General features: G+C 49.7%; 2 protein-coding genes and 2 long non-coding RNA genes across 6 annotated transcripts in view; 2 read left to right on the top strand and 2 right to left on the bottom strand.

Annotated features, from left to right (window-relative positions):
- LRGUK (leucine rich repeats and guanylate kinase domain containing) overlaps window positions 1–491 on the top strand; it is a 55,287-nt gene extending 54,796 nt beyond the window's left edge. For all 3 annotated transcript variants that reach the window (XM_085568767.1, XM_085568768.1, XM_085568769.1), the window contains one exon: window positions 1–491. This exon is cut by the window's left edge and continues 193 nt beyond it. The gene's annotated coding sequence lies outside the window, so the exon portion shown is untranslated.
- Window positions 1–1,856, bottom strand: part of LOC146763538 (uncharacterized) — a 1,882-nt gene extending 26 nt beyond the window's left edge. Inside the window, exons 1-2 of the long non-coding RNA XR_014951917.1 lie at window positions 1,777–1,856; window positions 1–801 (exon numbers count right to left, since the gene is read on the bottom strand). The exon at window positions 1–801 is cut by the window's left edge and continues 26 nt beyond it. This is a non-coding gene — a long non-coding RNA (uncharacterized LOC146763538). The remainder of the gene's footprint in view (window positions 802–1,776) is intronic.
- A 121-nt stretch (window positions 1,857–1,977) lies between these two features.
- On the top strand, window positions 1,978–21,260 carry SLC35B4 (solute carrier family 35 member B4). The gene is made up of 10 exons (XM_077783710.2): window positions 1,978–2,153; window positions 8,435–8,548; window positions 9,044–9,146; window positions 10,748–10,797; window positions 12,771–12,852; window positions 15,176–15,236; window positions 15,613–15,722; window positions 15,905–15,980; window positions 16,659–16,734; window positions 18,251–21,260. The coding sequence occupies exons 1-10, from the start codon at window positions 2,077–2,079 to the stop codon at window positions 18,498–18,500; spliced, it is 999 nt and encodes a 332-aa protein (XP_077639836.1). The 5' UTR covers window positions 1,978–2,076; the 3' UTR covers window positions 18,501–21,260.
- Window positions 3,380–6,916, bottom strand: LOC146763539 (uncharacterized). The gene is made up of 2 exons (XR_014951916.1): window positions 3,788–6,916; window positions 3,380–3,654 (listed from the first exon to the last, which is right to left on the bottom strand). It is a non-coding gene; the product is annotated as an uncharacterized LOC146763539 (long non-coding RNA).
- Window positions 21,261–22,419: the final 1,159 nt, after the last annotated feature.

The following is a 22,419-nucleotide window of genomic DNA, read 5'->3' on the forward strand; positions in this document are numbered from 1 at the left end:
GAATCCATTTCTGATTAACTCTCAAAAAAAAAAAAAAAAAAAAAAAGGGTTATTTATCTATAACTTTATTAAAAAGCAATTCCTGTGTTTCCCAGAGACAGAAATTATTTCCCCGGGCACTCTCAGCTGGGAAATGATGGAGATTCTTTTCCTACAGTGGAATTGTATCTTCCATTAATTTTATAGATTTAATTGAGGTGTGGAAGCACCAGGGCATCTGATAATATTGTCTGTGTTGTAGGACTGGTGAATTATTTAGAAGAGAGATTTTGTGAAAAGTTCAGAGGGAAACTGGGAGCGAAAACCAGTTCAGAGTTGGGGTTTTTTTTTAAGTAAAATGTGGCTGAATCACAATTATTTGATTTGCAAGTGGATCTAAACAACCTAGCGAGGAGCCAACAGCAAAAATGAGAATTACTGAGAGCCAGCTGAAGGGGTAGGAAGCGAGTGAAGATTTGGGTTTTCACAAGACAATAAAACTCCTGAATTAACATTTGTCCTGATTAATTTTTGTTGCCTTCTACTTGCAGAGCCTTTTGCCTCAGCAGGTTCCTCCTCAGAGCCCTTTCCCTGCACAGAAAATGGGATTTTGTCCCAGTTTGGGGCCATGGAAGAGCCAAGGGTTTTGTTGATTAAATTGGATTAATTACACCAAGCAGCTCAGGGTGAGTAATTCAGATTCAGGGAGCCTCAAATTCCAAAGCTTTTTAGGAAGCATTTCCACGGAGCGGGATCCTCCAGCTGAAGATCAGCAGCTCTTCCAAGGCTCCGGATTTTTCATATTCAGATTTTCATGATTTTCTGGATTTTGGCAGAACAAGAAGTGATTCCGTAGCCCTGGGGCACAGGGAGCTCACAGCCAAAACTGGGAGCTCCCAAAACCCCAAAACTGCAAAATTTTGGGGTTTTCTTGGCCAAGGCGGTTCAGTGAGGACTGGACTGAAAAACCACCCAAAATCCTGCAGCAAACCATGGAATCATGGAATGGTTGGGTGGGAAGGGACTTTAAATCCCATCCAGTGTCCAAGGACATCTCCCACTGTCCCCATGTCCAGCCTTTCCTTGGGCATTCCAGGGATCCAGGGGCAACTCCAGCCCAGCCAGGAATTCCTTCCCAAAATCCCACCCCAAGCTCCCTTTCCAGGGAATTCCCTCCATTCCCAGCTCTCCCAGCCTGGCATTGGATCCATCCCCACCCCGACTCTGCTCCAGGAAGGAATTTTGGGATCCGGGGGTTTCACTGAGAATCTCGGCACTCCAGGAAGGGTCTCCCTTCCCTTTTCCATCCCCAGCTTCCATAAAAATCCCTTGGGATGGATTCTGAACCTCCTTGATCCCAGAATCCTGGGATGGTTTGGGTGGGAAGGGACCTCAAATCCCATCCCATTCCAATCCCACCATCCCAGGCTGCTCCAGCCTTTCCTGGGACATTCCAGGGATCCAGGGGCAGCCCCAGCTGCTCTGGCAATCCCAGCCCAGCCAGGAATTCCTCATTCCCAAGATCCCATCCCTGGCTGCCCTCTGGCAGTGGGAGCCATTCCCTGGGTCCTGTCCCTCCATCCTTGTCCCCAGTCCCTCTGCAGCTCTCCTGGAGCCCCTGGAATGTGCTGGAAGCTCTCCCTGGATCCTTCTCCTCTCCAGGGGAACATTCCCAGCTCTCTCTTTCAACAATAATTATTATTTTGAGCAGCGAACAGCTTCTTCGGCACAGAATCCTTAGGAAGTGCCTGCAACTGGCGTTTTAGGGTCACTAAATAACCCCAAAAAGTCACTTACGGGCCGCTCCTCACCACAAACAGCGCCGGGGCCGCGCCTCCCCCTGACGCCGCCTCAGCGCCGCCATTCCACCCCAGAACTACAACTCCCATAGTGCCCCGCCCCGGGTGCCCGCCGGGCGGCGCGCTGCGGCGGCGCGGAGCCTGCCGGGAGTTGTAGTCCCCGCGGCGGCAGCGGGCGGGCGGCGGACTCCCGGCGGCCGGAGGAGGAAGCGGGGCAGGATCCCGGGATCGAGGCGGGATCCCGGGATCGGGATGCGGCCGCGGCCCGGGAAGCCGCCTGGTTGCCCGGAGCGGCGCCATGCACCCGGCCGTGGCGGTGGGGCTGGTGTTCGGCGGCTGCTGCAGCAACGTGGTGTTCCTGGAGCTGCTGGCCAGGTGCGGGGCCGCGGAGAAAGGCGGGATAAAGGGATAAAGGGTCGGGATCGGGGTGATCCTCTTGGAATGGGGTCCCTCGGGGGTGTGAGGGCATGAATTCAGCAGCAGGGCCGGGGTGGGTTTGGGGGATTTGGGGCGCTGAGGGGGTTTGAAAACCCTCAGGCCTCGGTGCCCCCTCATGGAAGAGCCCAGAGCGAAATCATCGCTAAATCATCGCTTTTTTATTATTATTTTTATTTTTTTTTTTTTTAACTGCTTCAGTGTGAAAATAACCCTAAAATGTCAGCTTTTTGGGGTTTTGTTTTTTTTTTTTTTTTTCCCCTTTTCTCCCATCCTGTCCCTTATTCCTTGGGAAAAGAGCCTGGCTCCCACCTCGCTCCATCCTCCTGTCAGGGAGTTGTGGAGAGAGATTTAATCATAAAATTCACTCCCATTAAAATAGAAATTAAATTCATTTATAGCTCAGCTCATGTCAGTTATGTGACATCCAAATGAATGACTAAATAATGTGTCCCGGCTAGGGGATGTCCCCATCCCACCCTGTCCCAGCGCTCAGATCCCAGGGATAAGGCAGGAGCTGCCCCTGGGGACATTCCAGGGAATGTTTTCCACCTGGAAATCCCAGCTTGGGCTCTTGGAATGTTTTCCACCTGGAATCGTCGCTCTGCAAAGTCACCGAGTCCCCTTGAACTCTCAGATTGGAGGCTGATGATTTCTGGGGATCTCGCCTTCCTCACTCACCCTGATAATTTTGGGGATCTCACCTTTCCCACCCCGATGTTTTTTGGGATCTCACCTTCCTCACCCTGATGTTTTCGGAGATCTCACCTTCCTCACTCACCCAGTTGATTTTGGGGATCTCACCTTCCTCATCCTGGTGTTTTTTGGGATCTCACCTTCCTCATCCTGATGTTTTTGGGGAATCTCACCTTCCTCACTCACCCTGATAATTTTGGGAATCTCACCTTCCTCATCCTGGTGTTTTTTGGGATCTCACCTTCCTCACTCACCCTGATAATTTTGGGAATCTCACCTTCCTCATCCTGGTGTTTTTTGGGATCTCACCTTCCTCACCTTGATGTTTTTGGGGATCTCACCTTCCTCATCCTGGTATTTTTTGGGATCTCACCTTCCTCACTCACCCAGTTGATTTTGGGGATTTCACTTTCCTCACCCTGGTGTTTTTTGGGATCTCACCTTCCTCACTCACCCTGATAATTTTGGGGGGAATCTCACCTTCCTCAACCTGGTGTTTTTGGGGATCTCACCTTCTTCACTCATCCTGATAATTTTGGGGATCTCACCTTTCCCACCCTGATGTTTTTTGGGATCTCACCTTCCTCACCTTGATGTTTTTAGGGATTTCACCTTCACTCACCCTGATAATTTTGGGGATCTCACCTTCTTCACTCACCCTGATAATTTTGGGGATCTCACCTTTCCCACCTTGATGTTTTTTGGGATCTCACCTTCCTCACCTTGATGTTTTTGAGGATCTCACCTTCCTCATCCTGGTATTTTTTGGGATCTCACCTTCTTCACTCACCCTGATGATTTTGGGGATTTCACCTTCCTCACCCTGATGATTTTGGGGATCTCACCTTCCTCATCCTGATGTTTTTGGGGAATCTCACCTTCCTCACTCACCCTGATGTTTTTGGGGGATCACACCTTCCTCTCTCACCCTGATGATTTTGGGGGGATCTCACCTTCCTCAACCTGGTGTTTTTGGGGATCTCACCTTCTTCACTTATCCTGATGATTTTGGGGATCTCACCTTTCCCACCGTGATGTTTTTTGGGATCTCACCTTCCTCACTCACCCAGTTGATTTTGGGGCTTTCACTTTCCTCACCCTGATGTTTTTGGGGATCTCACCTTCCTCACTCACCCTGACAATTTTGGGGATTTCACTTTCCTCACCCTGGTGTTTTTGGGGATCTCACCTCCTTCACTCACCCTGATAATTTTGGGGATCTCACCTTTCCCACCCTGATGTTTTTTGGGATCTCACCTTCTTCACTCACCCTGATAATTTTGGGGGTCTCACCTTTCCCACCCTGATGTTTTTGGGGATCTCACCTTCCTCACCCAAGGCTGGAAGCTTGGGAAAAGGCTGTTCAGAAAGCTGGGAAGGCCTGACTGGGAAAAAGTGATTCCTGAACTGGTTGGGTGTGTAAAATCCCAGCGAGTCAGCGTGGGGCTGCACCCCTGAGCCCTCAGTGCACTCCAGCTTCCAAAATCAGCCCAGATTATTAAAGGAAAAAGGGACTGCAAAATCCAGCAGTTGGGATATTTGCTCCAATATGGGATTCAGGTGCACAATCCCTGGATAAATCAAGGAGTTTGTGTGAGGAGCTGTTTTTTCTCTCGGGGATTACTCCAACCTCTGATTTCCTGCCTGGTTTGTGTTGCAGCATCAGTGACAGAGGAGGGCTGAACCCTTTGGAAGCAAAAAAAAAAAAAACCTTTGGATTTGGTTTTTTTTTCCACTCAGGTCTCCTCCAAGCAAACCTTAAACCAAAACATTTGGCCCTGTTCAAAGACTGAATTATTCAAAGGTGACTCAAGCCCAGAGGAGCAAATTCCAGAAATCCAATTGCAGACATCAAGGGAAAGCTGCTTTTCACACAAAACCTTCTTTCAAGCAGCACCTCTCATCCACTTTAAAAATTCCTCCATTCCTAAAAATTCCAACTGCTCAGTTCCTGTGCCTTTTACTCGCCCTGATCACCTTTAGTCCCAAAACTGGGATAACACAAATTATTTTGTTGGGTTTTGGAAGGAAAAGTTCCTCTTGCAGATGAATATTCCCAATAACAAGCAAAATCCTGGAGCAGGATCCCGGGAAAAGGCAGTGACCAGGTTGGTGAGGAGTAGCAAAGGTGATTGGGAAGAAATTTGCTCAGGATTTATAAGGAAAGCCAAGGAATTAGAAGTGTTTAGTCTGGAAATACCTGAGGGCAGACAAAACAGTTTAAACGTGTGGAGAGTGGCTGCAGAGGAGACAAGAGAAATATTTCTGTTGGGCTGGGGAGGCAGAACAAGCAGTCTCAAATTTCTTTATTTTAGAGGCTCAAATTGCTGTGGATGTAAATAAGGCCCAAAAAATCAGATTTTCTCCCTTTCCATGTGGTGGAGTAGGAGAGAGAGCAGGGAAACTTCTTGCTGGGAGGACTTTTTTGGCTGTCTGCAGCTGAAGCAGATCTTGGGTTGATAGATCCAAATTGATCTCGTTTTTAGGTGGATCTGAGTGAGGATTGTGAGCCAGAGAAGGAGCCCTTTTTTAGCCGTGTCTTATCAGCCAGCACAAAACCCCGAGTGCCAACACTGCTGATAAAATGGAGCCATGTCCAGGGCTCTGTGATTTGGGAGGAGGCAAAGCCCATCCTTGGGTTTTATCCCGGGTTTCCAGCTCCTTGTGATCCCCTCTGGAGGTGAAAGCTTGGAGATAAGGCTTGGAGATAAGATTTGCAATCCCAGAGCTTCTGGCTCTGCTTCGAGGTCTCTTTCTCCCAGGAATTTTTGAACCTTTCAGTCTCGGAGCTGAAGTTTTATGGATAATGAAGTTTTATGGATAATGAAGTTTTTATGGATAATTCTTCTTCTGGGAAGAAGAATTGGCAGGTGGGCAGAGGGAAGTGCCTCAGGGTGGTGCCCATCCCTGGAAAAAGCAGGGAAAAGTGGATTTTTCCAGGTGTTGTTGGGTCAGCCCTGCATTCCCCAGGTGGCTGCTGCTCCTCAGAGCTCTGTGGGGTGACAGAGGAGAATTTGGAGGAGGCAGCTTGGAAATTCCTGTTTTCCAGGGCATTTCCCACCTTGAATCCTGCAAAACTGCATCCAGCATGTTCTGTGAGGAGCAGCGCTCTCCCAGGAATGCTTGGCCTCAGTTTTTGTCTTGTACCAGGAAAACAAAAACAAAAAAAAAACCCAAAAAAAAAAAAAAAAGGGAAAGATTCCCTAAATCCCTCCATCTCCCACGAGCTTTCTCAATATCTTCCCTGTCATGGCCTCCTCTGAGCTTCTGCTTCCCAGGAAATCCTTCCCTGGTATGGAATTGTGGAATTTCTGGTGTGGAATTGTGGAATTCCTGCTCCCACAGGATAAACACTTGGATTGCTCGGAGCTGGTGGCATTTCTGCACTCCTGGGTCCCTCCAGGGGGGACAAAAAGGGACTAAGAGGGTCCCTTTTGAGCTCAGCCAAAATTTTGTGGATTTGGAAGCCTGGAGCAGTTGCTGTCACATTAAAAAGATCCGTGGATGTCACGTGGGATTTCTTCCAAGACTTTTTTTTGGGCTCCTGTGAGGAGTTTTGGCCCCTTCTAGAATTCACAACCAAAATTCTTTTTTTTTTTTTTTGCATCCAGAAATCCCAGGGGAGCTGAAGCTTTTTTAGAGGAGATTGAGCAAATCTGAACCAGGGACGCTCTGCCAGCACAGACCTGACCTTGGCCCTTCCCTGCTGCAGCAGGCATGAGGAATATTGAATTTCCAGCTGCCTTTTCCCCCTGGAAAGGCAGATTACCTCAGATTCCCTGACCTCTAACAAACACAGAGTCCTGCTAAAGCCACTTCCCTGGGAAAGAGAGAGATCCAGCAGTTTTTCCTTTCACTCCCTGACCTGACTGCTCCAACATTCCCAGTTCCTCTTGGGAAGTGTTGGAGGAAACACCCCGCAGGTGTTTGCACAAGCTCAGGTGAACAAACCCTGAGTAAAACCTCCCCAGGGTGGGTCTCGTTCTGGGAAAAGGGGTAGGATTCTGGGAAAAGGGACAGGATTCTGGGAAAAGGGACAGGAGTCTGGGAAAAGGGACAGGAGTCTGGGAAAAGGGACAGGAGTCTGGGAAAAGGGATAGGATTCTGGGAAAAGGGACAGGAGTCTGGGAAAAGGGATAGGAGTCTTGGAAAAGGGACAGGATTCTGGAAAAAGGGACAGGATTCTGGAAAAAGAGATAGGAGTCTTGGAAAAGGGACAGGATTCTGGGAAAAGGGACAGGATTCTGGGAAAAGGGACAGGAGTCTTGGAAAAGGGATAGGAGTCTGGGAAAAGGGATGAGATTCTGGGAAAAGGGGTAGGATTCTGGGAAAAGGGGACAGGCATCTTGGAAAAGGGACAGGAGTCTGGGAAAAGGGATAGTATTCTGGAAAAGGGTAGGATTCTGGGAAAAAGGATAAGATTCTGGAGAAAGGGATAGGATTCTTGAAAAAGGGGTAGGATTGTGGGAAAAGGGACAGGAGTCTGGGAAAAGGGACAGGATTCTGGGAAAAGGGATGAGATTCTGGGAAAAGGGACAGGAGTCTTGGAAAAGGGGTAGGATTCTGGGAAAAGAGATAGGATTCTGGAAAAAGGGGTAGGAGTCTGGGAAAAAGGATAAGATTCTGGAAAAAGGGATAGGATTCTGGGAAAAGGGACAGGAGTCTTGGAAAAGGGATAGGAGTCTGGGAAAAGGGATAAGATTCTGGAAAAAGGGATAGGATTCTGGAAAAAGGATAGGATTCTGGGAAAAGGGATAGGATTCTGGGAAAAGGGACAGGAGTCTTGGAAAAGGGACAGGATTCTGGGAAAAGGGATAGGATTCTGGAAAAGGGGACAGGAGTCTTGGAAAAGGGGTAGGATTCTTGGAAAAGGGATAGGATTCTGGGAAAAGAGATAGGATTCTGGAAAAAGGGGTAGGATTCTGAGAAAAAGGATAGGATTCTGGAGAAAATGATAGGATTTTGTAAAAAGGGACAGGATTCTGGGAAAAGGGATGAGATTCTGGGAAAAGGGGACTGGAGTCTTGGAAAAGGGGTAGGATTCTTGGAAAAGGGATAGGATTCTGGGAAAAGAGATAGGATTCTGGAAAAAGAGTTAGGATTCTGGGAAAAGGGATAGGAGTCTGGGAAAAAGGATAAGATTCTGGAAAAAAGGATAAGATTCTGGAAAAAGGGGTAGGATTCTGGGAAAAGGGATAGGAGTCTGGGAAAAAGGATAAGATTCTGGAAAAAAGGATAAGATTCTGGAAAAAGGGATAGGATTCTGGGAAAAGGGACAGGAGTCTTGGAAACGGGATAGGAGTCTGGGAAAAGGGATGAGATTCTGGGAAAAGGGGTAGGATTCTGGGAAAAGGGGTAGGATTCTGGGAAAAGGGACAGGAGTCTGGGAAAAGGGATAAGATTCTGGGAAGAGGGACAGGATTCTGGGAAAAGGGACAGGATTCTGGCTCTGCTGCCTCCTTTTGTTGGATCCCAGTGTTGGCTCTCCCTGGAATGGCTCTGATGCTGTCTCTCCCTGCCTGCAGGCAGTTCCCGGGATGTGGGAACATCGTGACCTTCTCCCAGTTCCTGTTCATTGCTCTGGAAGGTTTCATCTTCGAGGCCAACTTCGGGAGGAAGCGCCCGGCCATCCCCATCAGGTACAATCCCAAGGTTTTCCCAGCAGGAGTGGCCTGGATCTCTCTTTTATCTCCAAAAAACTTCTCCTAAAGTGGCTTTTCCACTAATCCTGTGGAAATCCCATCCATCCTGCAGCATCTGCAGAGGCACGTTGGGAAGTTGTCAGGCCGGATAAAATCCCCACTCGTTTATCAGTTTTTAATTTTTAATGGGAAATTGCCATCAGATCCTTCCCTGTCACAGGAACAGGGCAGAGTTTTGCACAGGGAAGAGTTTGTTGTGCTTCAAGAGCTTTTTATCTCTGGGATTTGGTGTGGTGGGAGTGGGAAGGGAAAGTTTTCCTGGGAAATCACCCAAATTCACTTCACATTTCTCCACTGGGGATGAGCTTGGTGACAGACCTGGAAACTGCTCTGCTCCAAACTTCTCCATGCATCCCACGATCATTCCTGAGGGGTCTCTCAGCATCTCAGGGAGGCTCCTGCACATCTCCCACGTATTTTTCCACGTTTTAGGAACTATTTCATCATGGTGGCCATGTTCTTCACCGTCAGCGTGGTCAATAACTACGCCCTGAACCTGAACATTGCGATGCCGCTGCACATGATCTTCCGCTCGGTGAGCTACCTTCTTCTCCTCCTTCTTCTCCTTCTCCTTCTTCTCCTTCTTCTCCTTCTTCTTCTCCTTCTTCTCCTTCTTCTCCTTCTTCTCCTTCTCCTTCTCCTTCTTCTCCTCCTTCTCCTTCTTCTCCTTCTTCTCCTTCTCCTTCTCCTTCTCCTTCTTCTCCTTCTTCTCCTTCTTCTTCTCCTTCTCCTTCTTCTCCTTCTTCTCCTTCTTCTCCTTCTTCTCCTTCTCCTTCTCCTTCTCCTTCTCCTTCTCCTTCTCCTTCTCCTTCTCCTTCTCCTTCTCCTTCTCCTTCTCCTTCTCCTTCTCCTTCTCCTTCTCCTTCTCCTTCTCCTTCTCCTTCTCCTTCTCCTTCTCCTTCTCCTTCTCCTTCTCCTTCTTCTCCTTCTTCTCCTTCTTCTCCTTCTCCTTCTCCTTCTTCTCCTTCTTCTCCTTCTCCTTATCCTTCTCCTTCTTCTCCTTCTTCTCCTTCTTCTCCTTCTCCTCCTCCTCCTTCTCCTCCCCCTCCTCCTCCTCCCATTCCATCATTTCTGCTGCAACCATCCCTGTTCCATGTGTCCTGAGAGCACCAAACCCCTGTGGAAATCCTGAATTCCAGCAGGATTTCCAGGAGCGCAGCCTCGCTCCAAAGCTCAGCTCCAAAGGTTTCACGTAATGGTATTGATCATTAAATTCCAGCTTAATGGATAGACAGGGAAACAGGCTCAGACAGGCTTTGGAATTCCAGAGCTGAGGGGGAAGTGGCAGTGACAAAAGCAATCCCAGACTCTGGTTGGCCAAAGGGATTCAGCTTTCCCTGCCACCAGGTGGTTCCATGTCTTGAACATTACAGGTCAGAGAGCATGGATTTGGGATTTGGGATTTGGGATTTGGGATTTGGCCTAATCCACCTGCACAGTTCTTTGCTTTGGGAAAAAACCCCATTAAACTGCATCTTCACTGAAGTGTGGATGAGTGCCAGGCTAAAAGATCTCTTAAACCCCAAGGAAATGGAGGCCCAGCTGTTGGGAATAACAAAACCTCCTGGTGGGAGCTCTTTTCCCACAGCACATCCTGGGGGTGGAATATCGGGAATCAGGAGAGGTTCAAAACTAGCCCACACTGCAGGAGACCTGGTCCCAGTTAAACCAGTAAGATTTGGCCATGTTCTGAAAAAAAAATAAGGGGGAGGTCCCCAGCCCAGTATCCTTGTTCCCAAGGGAGCCAGCTCACCTTCTCCCCTTTTCCTGGATGAAGGGAATCGTGGAATCATTGAGGCAGGAGAAGAACTTTAAGCTCATGGAGTCCAACCAGTCCCAGCACTGCCAAGCCATCACTGCCCCATGTCCCAGGTGTCACAGGGCTTGGAAATCCCTCCAGGAATGGACAACCCTTCCAGGGCAGCATTTTTCCCAATATCCAACCTCAAGGAAGCTGCACCTTCTCCCTGTCAGTTTTCCTGCTTCAAACGTGGCTTTTCTCCTGGTGTTCTGGTATCCACCACACTGAGTTTGCAGTGTTCCTTTGGGATCAGCATCCCAAGCTGGGGAATTCTGGCCTGCTGACCTCATGTTTTGGTTTTCCCTTCTGTTTTTATTTTGTTTTTTTTTCCCCAGGGTTCTCTGATAGCAAGCATGGCTCTAGGAATCATCATCCTGAAGAAAAGGTAAATCACAAACTTCTTATCTTTAGGGAATGCTCTGCCATGGATTAAATCCTGCTGGGTGTTTCGTGCCATCATTTTTCCTGTTAAATATTCTGATTTTAGTGCTGGGAAACTGGGACAGGGAGCGTGGCATGGAGGCTGGAGTAGCCCCTCCTGCATTTGCACCTCTTCCCTCCTGTCCTGGCTGGAATTCTGGGCTGGGGAGAGATTTTCCACAGCTGCAGCCTCTGTGTTCAGTTCTGGAAGTGCTCCTGGGGGATTCTGTGCTGCTGCGGCTGGGGTGGAGCTCGGTGCCTCCCTTCTGCTGGGGACTGTGGCTCCAGCAGTGCTGATAACGTGCTGATAGCACGTTAATAACACGCTGAGAACATGCTGAGAACACATCAATAACACGCTGATAACACATTAATAACACGCTGATAACACATCAATAACATGCTGATAACATGGTGATAATACAGCAATAATATGCTGATAACATGTTGATAACACATTGGTAGCATGCTGATAACACATCAATAACATGCTGATAACACATCAATAACATGCTGATAACACATTAATAAGATGCTGATAACATGCTGATAACACATTAATAACACGCTGATAACACGTTAATAACACACTGATACCACATCAATAACACGCTGATACCACATTAATAACACGCTGGTAACACATTAATAACACACTAATAACACATTAATAACACACTGATAACCCACTGATAACACATTAATAACACTGATAACACATCAATAACATGCTGATAACACATTAATAACACGCTGATAACACATTAATAACACACTGATAACACATCAATAGCACACTGATAACACATTAATAACACGCTGATAACACATTAATAACACACTGATAACACATCAATAACACACTGATAACACATTAATAACACACTGATAACACAATAACACTGATAACACATTAATAACACGCTGATAACACATTAATAACACTGATAACACATTAATAACACTGATAACACGCTGATAACGCTGAGCCGTGCCTGCACAGACTCCAGGCCGGAGTTGTGGGATAAACTGGGAGAAGCGCTGGGATCAACTGGGAGAAGCGCTGGGATAAACTGGGAGAAGCACTGGGATAAACTGGGAGAAGCACTGGGATAAACTGGGAGAAGCACTGGGATAAACCGGGATAAACGTGGGGAGAAAAGCCCCCTGAGGTGCTGAGCTGGAGTCAGCTGGACTGGCCGGTCAGGAGGGGCAGCGTGCCCGTTATCCCGGAATCTGGGATATCCCGGGATGCAGGGACAACCGGCAGGGTCGGTGGTGTGTCCCTTGTCCCTGTGCAGGTACAGCGTGCCCGTTATCCCGGAATCCGGGATATCCCGGGATGCAGGGACACCCGGCAGGGTTGGTGGTGTGTCCCTTGTCCCCGTGCAGGTACAGTGTGCCCGTTATCCCGGAATCCGGGATATCCCGGGATGCAGGGACACCCGGCAGGGTTGGTGGTGTGTCCCTTGTCCCCGTGCAGGTACAGCGTGCCCATTATCCCGGAATCCGGGATATCCCGGGATGCAGGGACACCCGGCGGGGTTGGTGGCGTGTCCCTTGTCCCCGTGCAGGTACAGCGTGCCCGTTATCCCGGAATCCGGGATATCCCGGGATATCCCGGGATGCAGGGACACCCGGCAGGGTTGGTGGTGTGTCCCTTGTCCCCGTGCAGGTACAGTGTGCCCGTTATCCCGGAATCCGGGATATCCCGGGATGCAGGGACACCCGGCAGGGTTGGTGGTGTGTCCCTTGTCCCCGTGCAGGTACAGCGTGCCCGTTATCCCGGAATCCGGGATATCCCGGGACTCGGCGGGGTCGGTGGTGTGTCCCTTGTCCCCGTGCAGGTACAGCGTGCCCGTTATCCCGGAATCCGGGATATCCCGGGATATCCCGGGACTCGGCGGGGTGGCTGACGTGTCCCTTGTCCCCGTGCAGGTACAGCGTGTCGAAGTGCAGCTCCATAGCCCTGGTGTCCCTGGGCATCTTCACCTGCACCTTCATGTCTGCCAAGCAAGTGGTAAGGCTGGGAAGGGACCAGGAGCCTCAGGAATTCCCTTTGCCTGGTTTTTCATGGAGACGCGAGGTGTCTCCGACCTCTACATCCGCTCCCCAAAAAGCTTTTCCTCCTGGTTTTATTTTCCTGTGGGGATTTCTTTAATTTCAGGCGTCCCTTCACCTGTTCACGCTGCTTTTTGCTGGGAGTAAACCTCATTTTTTTGGTAACAGAAAAGAGTGAATCCTCAACAAAAAGCCATCAGAAATCTTCCCTCTTTCCATCCCACAAGAAATTGTTGCCTTTCAGGCTGGATTTTTCCTGTTGTCATCCAGCCTGACCCTTAAATAAAGTGGCAGTGCTGGGAGAGCAGGAAGGAGGGAAGCAAATCCGTGCGGAACGCACTCGGAGTCAGCACCCACGGCCTGGCCCTGTCAGCCGATGACAAAAAAATGGCAGAAAGGGAAAATTGGCTGCACTTAATCCAGCTCGGAGAGGTTGGAAATGAAAGGGAGCTGTCAGAGCTCCAAATTCCCATCATTTCCAAGCTTTTTACCTGAGGAGGGGCTGGGCTCCGCAGCCTTGGCTCTCTGTTTATCCACTTCGGCTCCCAGCAGTTTGGAATTCAGGGCTGAGCTGGCAGCTGTGGCAGAGGTGAATAAATCTGATTTTCCCTGGAGCACGGGGAAAGAGCTGAGGCAAATCCAGCTGGAGCTGTGCCCTCGGCCGGATTTCATCCATTTCTTGAGCACAAGCCTGGGTTTAGGACTGGTTTTAGCTCCTGACGGGCTTGGACAGAGCTCTTATTCCTTCCCACGCAGTTATCCCTGGGAATGGGGACACAGGAGCCCGGGAATGGGATGGGAGCACAGGAACCTGGGAATGGGGACACAGGAGCCCGGGAATGGGATGGGAGCATGGGAACCTGGGAATGGGGACACAGGAACATGGGAATGGGATGGGAGCACAGGAACCCAGAAATGAGATGGCAGCACAGGAATGTGGGAATGGGATGGGAGCACAGGAAACTGGGAATGGGGACACAGGAACATGGGAATGGGATAGGAGCAACGGAACCTGGGAATGAGGACACAGGAACCTGGGAATGAGGACACAGGAACCTGGGAATGAGGACACAGGAACCTGGGAATGGGGACACAGGAACATGGGAATGGGATAGGAGCAACGGAACCTGGGAATGAGGACACAGGAACCTGGGAATGAGGACACAGGAACCTGGGAATGGGAACACAGGAACATGGGAATGGGATAGGAGCAACGGAACCTGGGAATGGGATGGGAGCACAGGAACCTGGGAATGGGGATACAGGAACCTGGGAATGGGATGGGGACACAGGAACTTGGGAATGGGGACACAGGAACCTGGGAATGGGGATACAGGAACCTGGGAATAGGGATAGAGGAACCTGGGAATGGGATGGGGACACAGGAACCTGGGAATGGGGACACAGGAACCTGGGAATGGGATGGGAGCACAGGAACCCGGGAATGGAGACACAGGAACCTGGAAATAGGGATAGAGGAACCTGGGAATGGGATGGGGACACAGGAACTTGGGAATGGGGACACAGGAACCTGGGAATGGGGATACAGGAACCTGGGAATGGGGACACAGGAACCTGGGAATGGAGACACAGGAGCCTGGGAATGGGGACACAGGAACCTGGGAATGGGGATGGGAACACAGGAACCTGGGAATGGGGATACAGGAACCTGGGAATGGGGATACAGGAACCTGGGAATGGGATGGGGACACAGGAACCTGGGAATGGGGATACAGGAACCTGGGAATGGGATGGAGATAGAAGAACCTGGGAATGGAGACACAGGAGCCTGGGAATGGGGATACAGGAACGTGGGAATGGGGGACACAGGAGCCTGGGAATGGGATGGAGATAGAAGAACCTGGGAATGGAGACACAGAAACCTGGGAATGGGGATACAGGAACATGGGAATGAGATGGCAGCACAGGAATGTGGGAATGGGATGGGAGCACAGGAACCTGGGAATGGGCTGGGGATACAAAAACCTTGGAATGGGACTGAGGACACAGGAGTCTGGGAATGGGATGAGGATATAGCAACCTGGGAATGAGGACACAGGAAGCTGGGATTGGGCTGGCTTTGGGAGCTTGAAAAGGGACCCTGATTATTTTTGTGGTTAAAAGAGTTCAGTCTCATCAAACCAGGCCCTTCCTTTCAGGAACAATCCTGATTATTTTTTATTTTTTTTTGCTGGAATCTCTGCATTCCCTGGAGCAGCGTGGGAAGCCTGTGGCTGCTGCAGGGGCCTGGTGGCTCTTGGTGACTTTGTGTCTCCCTTCAGGCATCTGACTCCAGCTTAAATGAAGAGGATGGACCCCAGGCTTTCCTCTGGTGGTTGCTGGGTATGTGAGGCTCGCATTTCTGGGATCCTGGCAGGATTCTTGGAATTCTCTTGGCGAAAGGAAGAGGGGCTGGGGCTGCTCCAGGTGTTCCTTCTGCACAACAATTCATGGAGGAGGCTTTAATGAGTGGTTTTCTGCCTCCACCCTGGCTCTGTTAGTGGCTCTTTGGGAAATCTGGGATTGATTATTATCAGTAGTGGCACAAAGTGCATCCCTGGTATTTTTACGGGATCTCTTGGATGCCTGTAATCAAACCCTGGAATTGTTACCAGTTTTCTTACCAAGTCTGGGCAGTTTGTTTGTTTTTTTGGGTTTTTTTTGCCCCTGAAAGCCAAATTTGGTGAGTTGAAGCTGCAGGGCTGTGCTTCCCTTCCAGGTATTGCTGCCCTCACCTTCGCCCTGCTGATGTCTGCCAGGATGGGGATTTTCCAGGAGATGCTGTACAAGAAATTTGGGAAGCACTCCAAGGAGGCCCTGTTCTACAACGTGAGTCCCTGGGGCTCTCCCTGCTCCAAGGTCCCTTCCACTCCTGGATTGGGCACAAAAAGGATCCCACCCTGCCAGGATGGAGCAGTGAGGAGCCTGCTGAGATCCAGCTGCTTTCCAGCAGGGAATTGGGGTGGATTCCCATCCCCTGATCCCACCATGGGTTTGTTTCTCCCCCCCAGCACGCGTTGCCGCTCCCTGGATTCCTGCTCCTGGCTCCCAACATTTACCAACACGCCGTGCTCTTCAGCCAGTCTGGTGAGTGCTGGGCTGCTCCTGGGCCTTCCCAGCCTCTGGAAAAATCCTCTGGGAAGTTCCCTTCCTGCAGTGGTGCATGCTGGCAGCTTGGGGTGTTCCAAGCCTTTTGAATTTTGAGGAATTTGCGGGAAGGAATTGCTGGCTGGGCTGGGATTGCCAGAGCAGCTGGGGCTGCCCCTGGATCCCTGGAATGTCCAAGGGCAGGTTGGACACTGAGGCTGGAGCAGCCTGGGACAGTGGGAGGTGTCCCTATCATGGATGGGAATATGGAATTTAAGGAACCATTCCATAATTCCATGATTAAAGCCCAAGTTTCTGACTAATTCCCACACACCAGCCACAACCAAGAGTGATCCCTGGGAAAAGGAACGTGGTGGCTCAGAAATGGGAATACCAGGACCTAATCCTCAATAAGGGATGTAAGCATGGACCTGCTGGGATTTTCTTTGCTGGTGTTCCCCAGGATTTGCTGTGGGAGCAGAGAGGATTCCTCCAGCACGAGAGCTCTGACCCTGGAGAGCAAAACAGAGCTTTTCTCCTAATATTTTTCCTTATATCCCATTTTTCCCTCTGGAATTGCAAGCAGAAGGGCAGTGTAGGGCTGAAGGACCATGGTTAGTCCTGGCAAGGAGAGAGGCTCCTGCAGCAGTGACCTCATCCCATCCTTTTTCCCTGCAGAGCTGTTCCGGGTGCCGGTGATCGGCCTCACCCTGCCAATCATGTGGTTCTACCTCCTCATGAACGTCGTCACCCAGTATCCTTGATCCTGATCCCACCCCTTGTGGGGTGGCACGCGGGACTGGGGGGACTGGGGCTGCCTTCCTGAATCCTTGGAGGCTTCCTAAAGCCTTGGGGGCTTCCTAAATCCTTGGAGGGTTCCTAAATCCTTGGAGGGATCCTAAAGCCTTGGAGGCTTCCTAAAGCCTTGGAGGGATCCTAAAGCCTTGGGGGCTTCCTGAATCCTTGGAGGCTTCCTAAATCCTTGGAGGCTTCCTAAAGCCTTGGAGGCTTCCTAAAGCCTTGGAGGGCTTCCTAAAGCCTTGCTTCTGAAAGCCTTGGAGGGTTCCTAAATCCTTGGAGGCTTCCTAAAGCCTTGGAGGCTTCCCAAATCCCTGGGGGCTTCCTAAAGCCTTGGATGCTTCCTAAAGCCTTAGAGGTTTCCTAAATCCTTGGAGGGTTCCTAAAGCCTCGGGGGCTCCTGGTGGTGTAACTCCAAAAATACAGGGAAAGGGAAGTTCTGTTTTTTAGGTTGGACTCGATGATCTCAAAGGTCCTCTCCAGCCTGGTTTGTTCTGGGATTTTGGGACTTTTGCTCCATGGAAATGGAGGAGTTTGGAGCTTCCATTGTCCAGCTCTGTCCTGGCTGCTCCAGTAGGGGAATCTGAGATTCGGGGTTTCCCTGAGTTTGTGGTGTCCTGTTCCAACCCAGCTGATCCCAGGAGGGAATTTCCCTCACCCACAGCAGGCTGCCCATTCCCAAAGGGAATCCCCCGTGTCCATCCCCACTCTCCCTTACCTCCTGCTCCCAGGAGAAGATGAATCCTTGGAGGCTTCCCTGCCCTTGGGAGCTGCTGGTGGTGTCACTCCAGAAATACAGGGAAAGGGAAGTTCTGTTTTTTAGGTTGGACTCGATGATCTCAAAGGTCCTCTCCAGCCTGGTTTGTTCTGGGATTTTGGGACTTCTGCTCCATGGAAATGGAGGAGTTTGGAGCTTCCATTGTCCAGCTCAGTCCTGGCTGCTCCAGTAGGGGAATCTGAGATTCGGGGTTTCCCTGAGTTTGTGGTGTCCTGTTCCAACCCAGCTGATCCCAGGAGGGAATTTCCCTCACCCACAGCAGGCTGCCCATTCCCAAAGGGAATCCCCCGTGTCCATCCCCACTATCCCTTACCTCCTGCTCCCAGGAGAAGATGAATCCTTGGAGGCTTCCTAAAGCCTTGGGAGCTGCTGGTGGTCTAACTCCAGAAATACAGGGAAAGGGAAGTTCTGTTTTTTAGGTTGGACTTGATGATCTCAAAGGTCTTTTCCAGCCTGGTTTGTTCTGGGATTTTGGGACTTCTGCTCCATGGAAATGGAGGAGTTTGGAGTTTCCCTTGGCTCTGTGGCAGGGATTGCCGACACAGTGGGGAAACAAGGAGATTTGGGGTTTCCCTGAGTTTGTGGTGTCCTGTTCCAACCCAGCTGATCCCAGGAGGGAATTTCCCCCACCCACAGCAGGCTGCCCATTCCCAGAGGGAATCCCCCGTGTGCACCCCTTAGCTCCGGCTCCCAGGTACGTCTGCATCCGCGGCGTCTTCATCCTGACCACGGAGTGCACGTCCCTCACGGTCACCCTGGTGGTGACGCTCCGCAAGTTCGTCAGCCTCATCTTCTCCATCCTCTACTTCCAGAACCCCTTCACGGGCTGGCACTGGCTGGGCACCGCCTTCGTCTTCGTGGGCACCCTGATGTACACCGAGGTGTGGAACAGCCTCGGGCCCCTCCTGGCGCGCTGCCGCCGCGGCCGGCCCAAGGGGGAGTGAATCCAGGGATTTTCCCGCAGGGATTTTGGTGTTTTTCCAGAGCAGAGCAGCAGGGAGCTGCCCCCTCCCAGGGGGTGTTTTTATAACAGGGGAGGTGTTGGCTGTGCCAAGCTCCTGGGAGAATGAGGATCCTCCGCTGGGAACTTGGGGGAAGGATTATGGAGGAACAATCCAGGTACATTTTGCGAGTCGGCATTTTTTTATGTGACCCCTTTTGCTTCCAATTTTTCCTCCTTTTTTTTTTTTTGCCATTGGAATAATCCTTTTTAAGGAGCAGCTGATCCAGGGCTTTGTTGGGAGCCCATCTTCCATGCTGTTGCCTTGGAGCAGCTGGACCCTGAGCCAGTCTGGTGCCATCCTTTCATTGTCCCGGTGTCTGGAGCTGATGGCTGAGCCCCATTCCAGTGGGAATCCCTGATCCCTGTGCTGGGAGGATGTGGGATACAGCCCCCGCTGAATCTCCCAGTCCGCCCAGTGGATCCTGAGAGGGGCTGGGTTTCCTCTCCCAGCTCTCCTGCCATCCCTTGGGATCAGCTTCCTCATGGCTTTTGTGCCAGCCTGTCCCTCAGTGTCACCCCTGGCTGTTTTCCTGGAGCTTCCCTGCAGTTTTCCTGGAGCAGCACCTTGTTCCCGTGCTGCTCAGCTGGGACAGTTATCCAGGAGGGATGGAGGGGGTTTGATAGCAAAGGAAAAACAAGGAAATAAATCCCAAAGTGATGAATGACAGCACTTTTCCTCCCAGGCATTCCCTGAGCCAAGGCCACCTTTCCAAAACTTCCTCCCTCTATTTTTACTGCTGATTTCTATCAGCTCCCTGGGATAATCCCCTTCCCAGTTTTTCCTGGCCTCATCCTTGCTGGGAGGCAGAGTGGGAAAAGGGAAAAGCTCCATGATGTGCTGGGAGCACTGGTTTAGCCCCAGCCCCAAATCCTGCTGTGGGAAAAGGGAATTCCATCCCACGCAGAGCCAGCGAGGCGCTGCCAGGACCTGCAGCTCCATCCTGATATCCTGAAGGATTTTTTTTTAATTCCCAGTTTCTGTTTTTCCTGAGCCTGAAACAGCTGAATTTCAAGTGCCGTGGGATTTTTCCAGGGATTTCGTGGACAGGAAGGCTGACCTGGTGTAGGTCAGGCGTTGTTCCAGCTGTTTGTGGTGGCTCCTGGAAGGATCCCTGATTTTCATCTTCCAGGCTCTTCACACGGAGCTTCAGCTGGGATTGGGGAGGTGGGGAAGCCAGCAGAAATTCGGGATGAAGGATTTTGGGAACTGGGAGTAAGTGAGGTGAGGTTCTTCAGAGATCAAACATGGTGGGGAAAAACCAGAGCTGTAACTCAAGGCCAGTGGGTGGTTTATCCAGGGATTGTTTTATCCAGGGATTGTTTTATCCAGGGATTGTTGGATCCAGGGATTGCAGGATCCAGGGATTGAAGGATCCCGGGATTGTAGGATCCACAGATTATGTTATCCAGGGATTGTAGGATCCAGGGATTGTTGGATCCAGGGATTGTAGGATCCAGGGATTGTAGGATCCAGGGATTGTTTTATCCAGGGATTGCAGGATCCAGGGATTGTTGGATCCAGGGATTGTTGGATCCAGGGATTGTTTCATCCAGGGATTGTTGGATCCAGGGATTGTTTCATCCAGGGATTGTTGGATCCAGGGATTTCAGGATCCAGGGATTGTAGGATCCAGGGATTGTTGGATCCAGGGATTGTTTCATCCAGGGATTGTTTTATCCAGGGATTGTTCCATCCAGGGATTGTTGGACCCAGGGGTGGTTGGATCCAGGGATTGTTTTATCCAGGGATTGTTTCATCCAGGGATTGTTGGACCCAGGGGTGGTTGGATCCAGGGATTGTTTTATCCAGGGATTGCAGGATCCAGGGATTGCAGGATCCAGGGATTGTTTTATCCAGGGATTGCAGGATCCAGGGATTGTTTTATCCAGGGATTGCAGGATCCAGGGATTGTTTTATCCAGGGATTGCAGGATCCAGGGATTGCAGGACCCAGGGATTGCAGGATCCAGGGATTGTTTTATCCAGGGATTGTTGGATCCAGGGATTGTAGGATCCAGGGATTGTTTTATCCAGGGATTGTTGGATCCAGGGATTGCAGGACCCAGGGATTGTTTTATCCAGGGATTGTTTTATCCAGGGATGGTTGGATCCAGGACAGAGCAGAGCTGGCACGGAGCTGCTCCCAGGTGTAACATTCTGTGCATCCTCTGGGTCACTCTTCCTCTCCAGGACCTTGCACGTTGTCCCCAATTCCCGTGGGAATATTTGGGGGATTTGGGCACTCCTGTTTTTTGTTTTTTTGGGTTTTTTTTGGTTTTTTTTTACCACGTGCTTTTCACTCCCAGCACATCAACCCTGGGTTGTTCGTTGCTGATTGTTGCTTTCGTAAATTAACTTTTTAAAAAAAAAAAGTTGTTTTTTTTTTTTAACTTCCCGGCGTGATCAGTGCGTTTGGAATATTTCTGGAGTCGCAGGAGTGGCAGCAATTCCCTCCCTGCCGGAGCACAGAGCAGGAAAGGTCCAGGCAGAAGGGCCTCGTTAGCCAAAATTAATTAAACCCAGGCTCCCCCTCCAGGCTGATTAGTTGGATTTTAATGTTTGTGTAGAGATCAGAGCACCTATTTTTTAGCAGAGGCTGGAAAGGAGGAGCCCGACCGCTTTTGGGGTGGCTGGTTGGGTTCCAGGTGGGGTTTTGGGTTGGTTTTTTAAAAGCAAAATAAATCCATTTCCTCTTCAAAGGTTGTTGGGTTTGTGTCTCATTTTGTGCTTCGCTGGTGGCTGGAAAATTAATGGTATAATGGAATTTTTTAGGTTGGAAATGCCCTAAATCCAGCACCAATGAGAGCCTGGAGCAGCTGGGGAGGAGGAAATTCGGGATTTTGAGATCTCCCAGCAAAACTGAAATCTGCACAACTGTCCAGGTTTGGGGTCCCAGGCAAGACTCAAATCTTCATCAGAATCTGAGGTTCTCCAAAAAGATTCAAAATCTCAAAGCAGAATTTAAGATTCTCCAAAAAAAGACTCAAAATCTCAAACCATGAGAAATTTAGGTTCTCCAAAAAGACCGAAGTTCTTCATCCATCCAAATTTCATGTTCTGCAAAAAAGGCTCAGATCCTCAAACCATCGGAATTTGAGGTTCTCCCAGAAAACTCAAAATCTCAAACCATAGTTTGACGTTCTCCAGAAAACTCAAAATCTCAAATCAGAGTTTGAGGTTCTCCAGAAGACTTTAAATCCTAAAAATATCAGAATCTGAGGTTCTCCCAAAAAAATTGAAATCCTCCAATCAGAATTTAAAGTTCTCCAAACAGATTCAAATCCTCAAACCATTAGAATCTGAGGTTCTCCAAAAAGATTCAAAATCTCAAAGCAGAATTTAAGATTCTCCAAAAAAAGACTCAAAATCTCAAACCATGAGAAATTGAGGTTCTCCAAAAAGACCGAAGTTCTTCATCCATCCAAATTTCATGTTCTGCAAAATAGGCTCAGATCCTCATACCATCAGAGTTTGAGGTTCTCCCAGAAAACTCAAAATCTCAAACCAGAGTTTGAGGTTCTCCCAGAAAACTCAAAATCTCAAATCAGAATTTGAGGTTCTCCCAGAAAAAATCTCAAACCAGAGTTTGAGTTTCTCCAGAAAACTCATAATCTCAAACCAGAGTTTGAGTTTCTCCAGAAAATTCAAAATCTCAAATCAGAGTTTGAGGTTCTCCCAGAAAACTCAAAATCTCAAACCAGAGTTTGAGGTTCTCCAGAAAACTCAAAATCTCAAATCAGAGTTTGAGGTTCTCCAGAAGAATTTTAAATCCTCAAAATATCAGAATCTGGGGTTCTCCCAAAAAAAATTGAAATCCTCCAATCAGAATTTAAAGTTCTCCAAACAGATTAAAATCCTCA

The sequence above is a fragment of the Lonchura striata genome, chromosome 1A, assembly GCF_050655825.1.
Source record: "Lonchura striata isolate lonStrDom1 chromosome 1A, ASM5065582v1, whole genome shotgun sequence".
Classification (NCBI taxonomy): Eukaryota; Metazoa; Chordata; class Aves; order Passeriformes; family Estrildidae; genus Lonchura; species Lonchura striata.

Coding starts and splice junctions, on each gene's coding strand:
- SLC35B4 (XM_077783710.2), top strand. CDS start 2,077: ATGCACCCGGCCGTGGCGGTGGGGCTGGTGTTCGGCGGCTGCTGCAGC. Junction 2,154..8,434: donor TTCCTGGAGCTGCTGGCCAG/GTGCGGGGCCGC, acceptor CCCTGCCTGCAG/GCAGTTCCCGGGATGTGGGA. Junction 15,237..15,612: donor TTTCCTCTGGTGGTTGCTGG/GTATGTGAGGCT, acceptor CTTCCCTTCCAG/GTATTGCTGCCCTCACCTTC.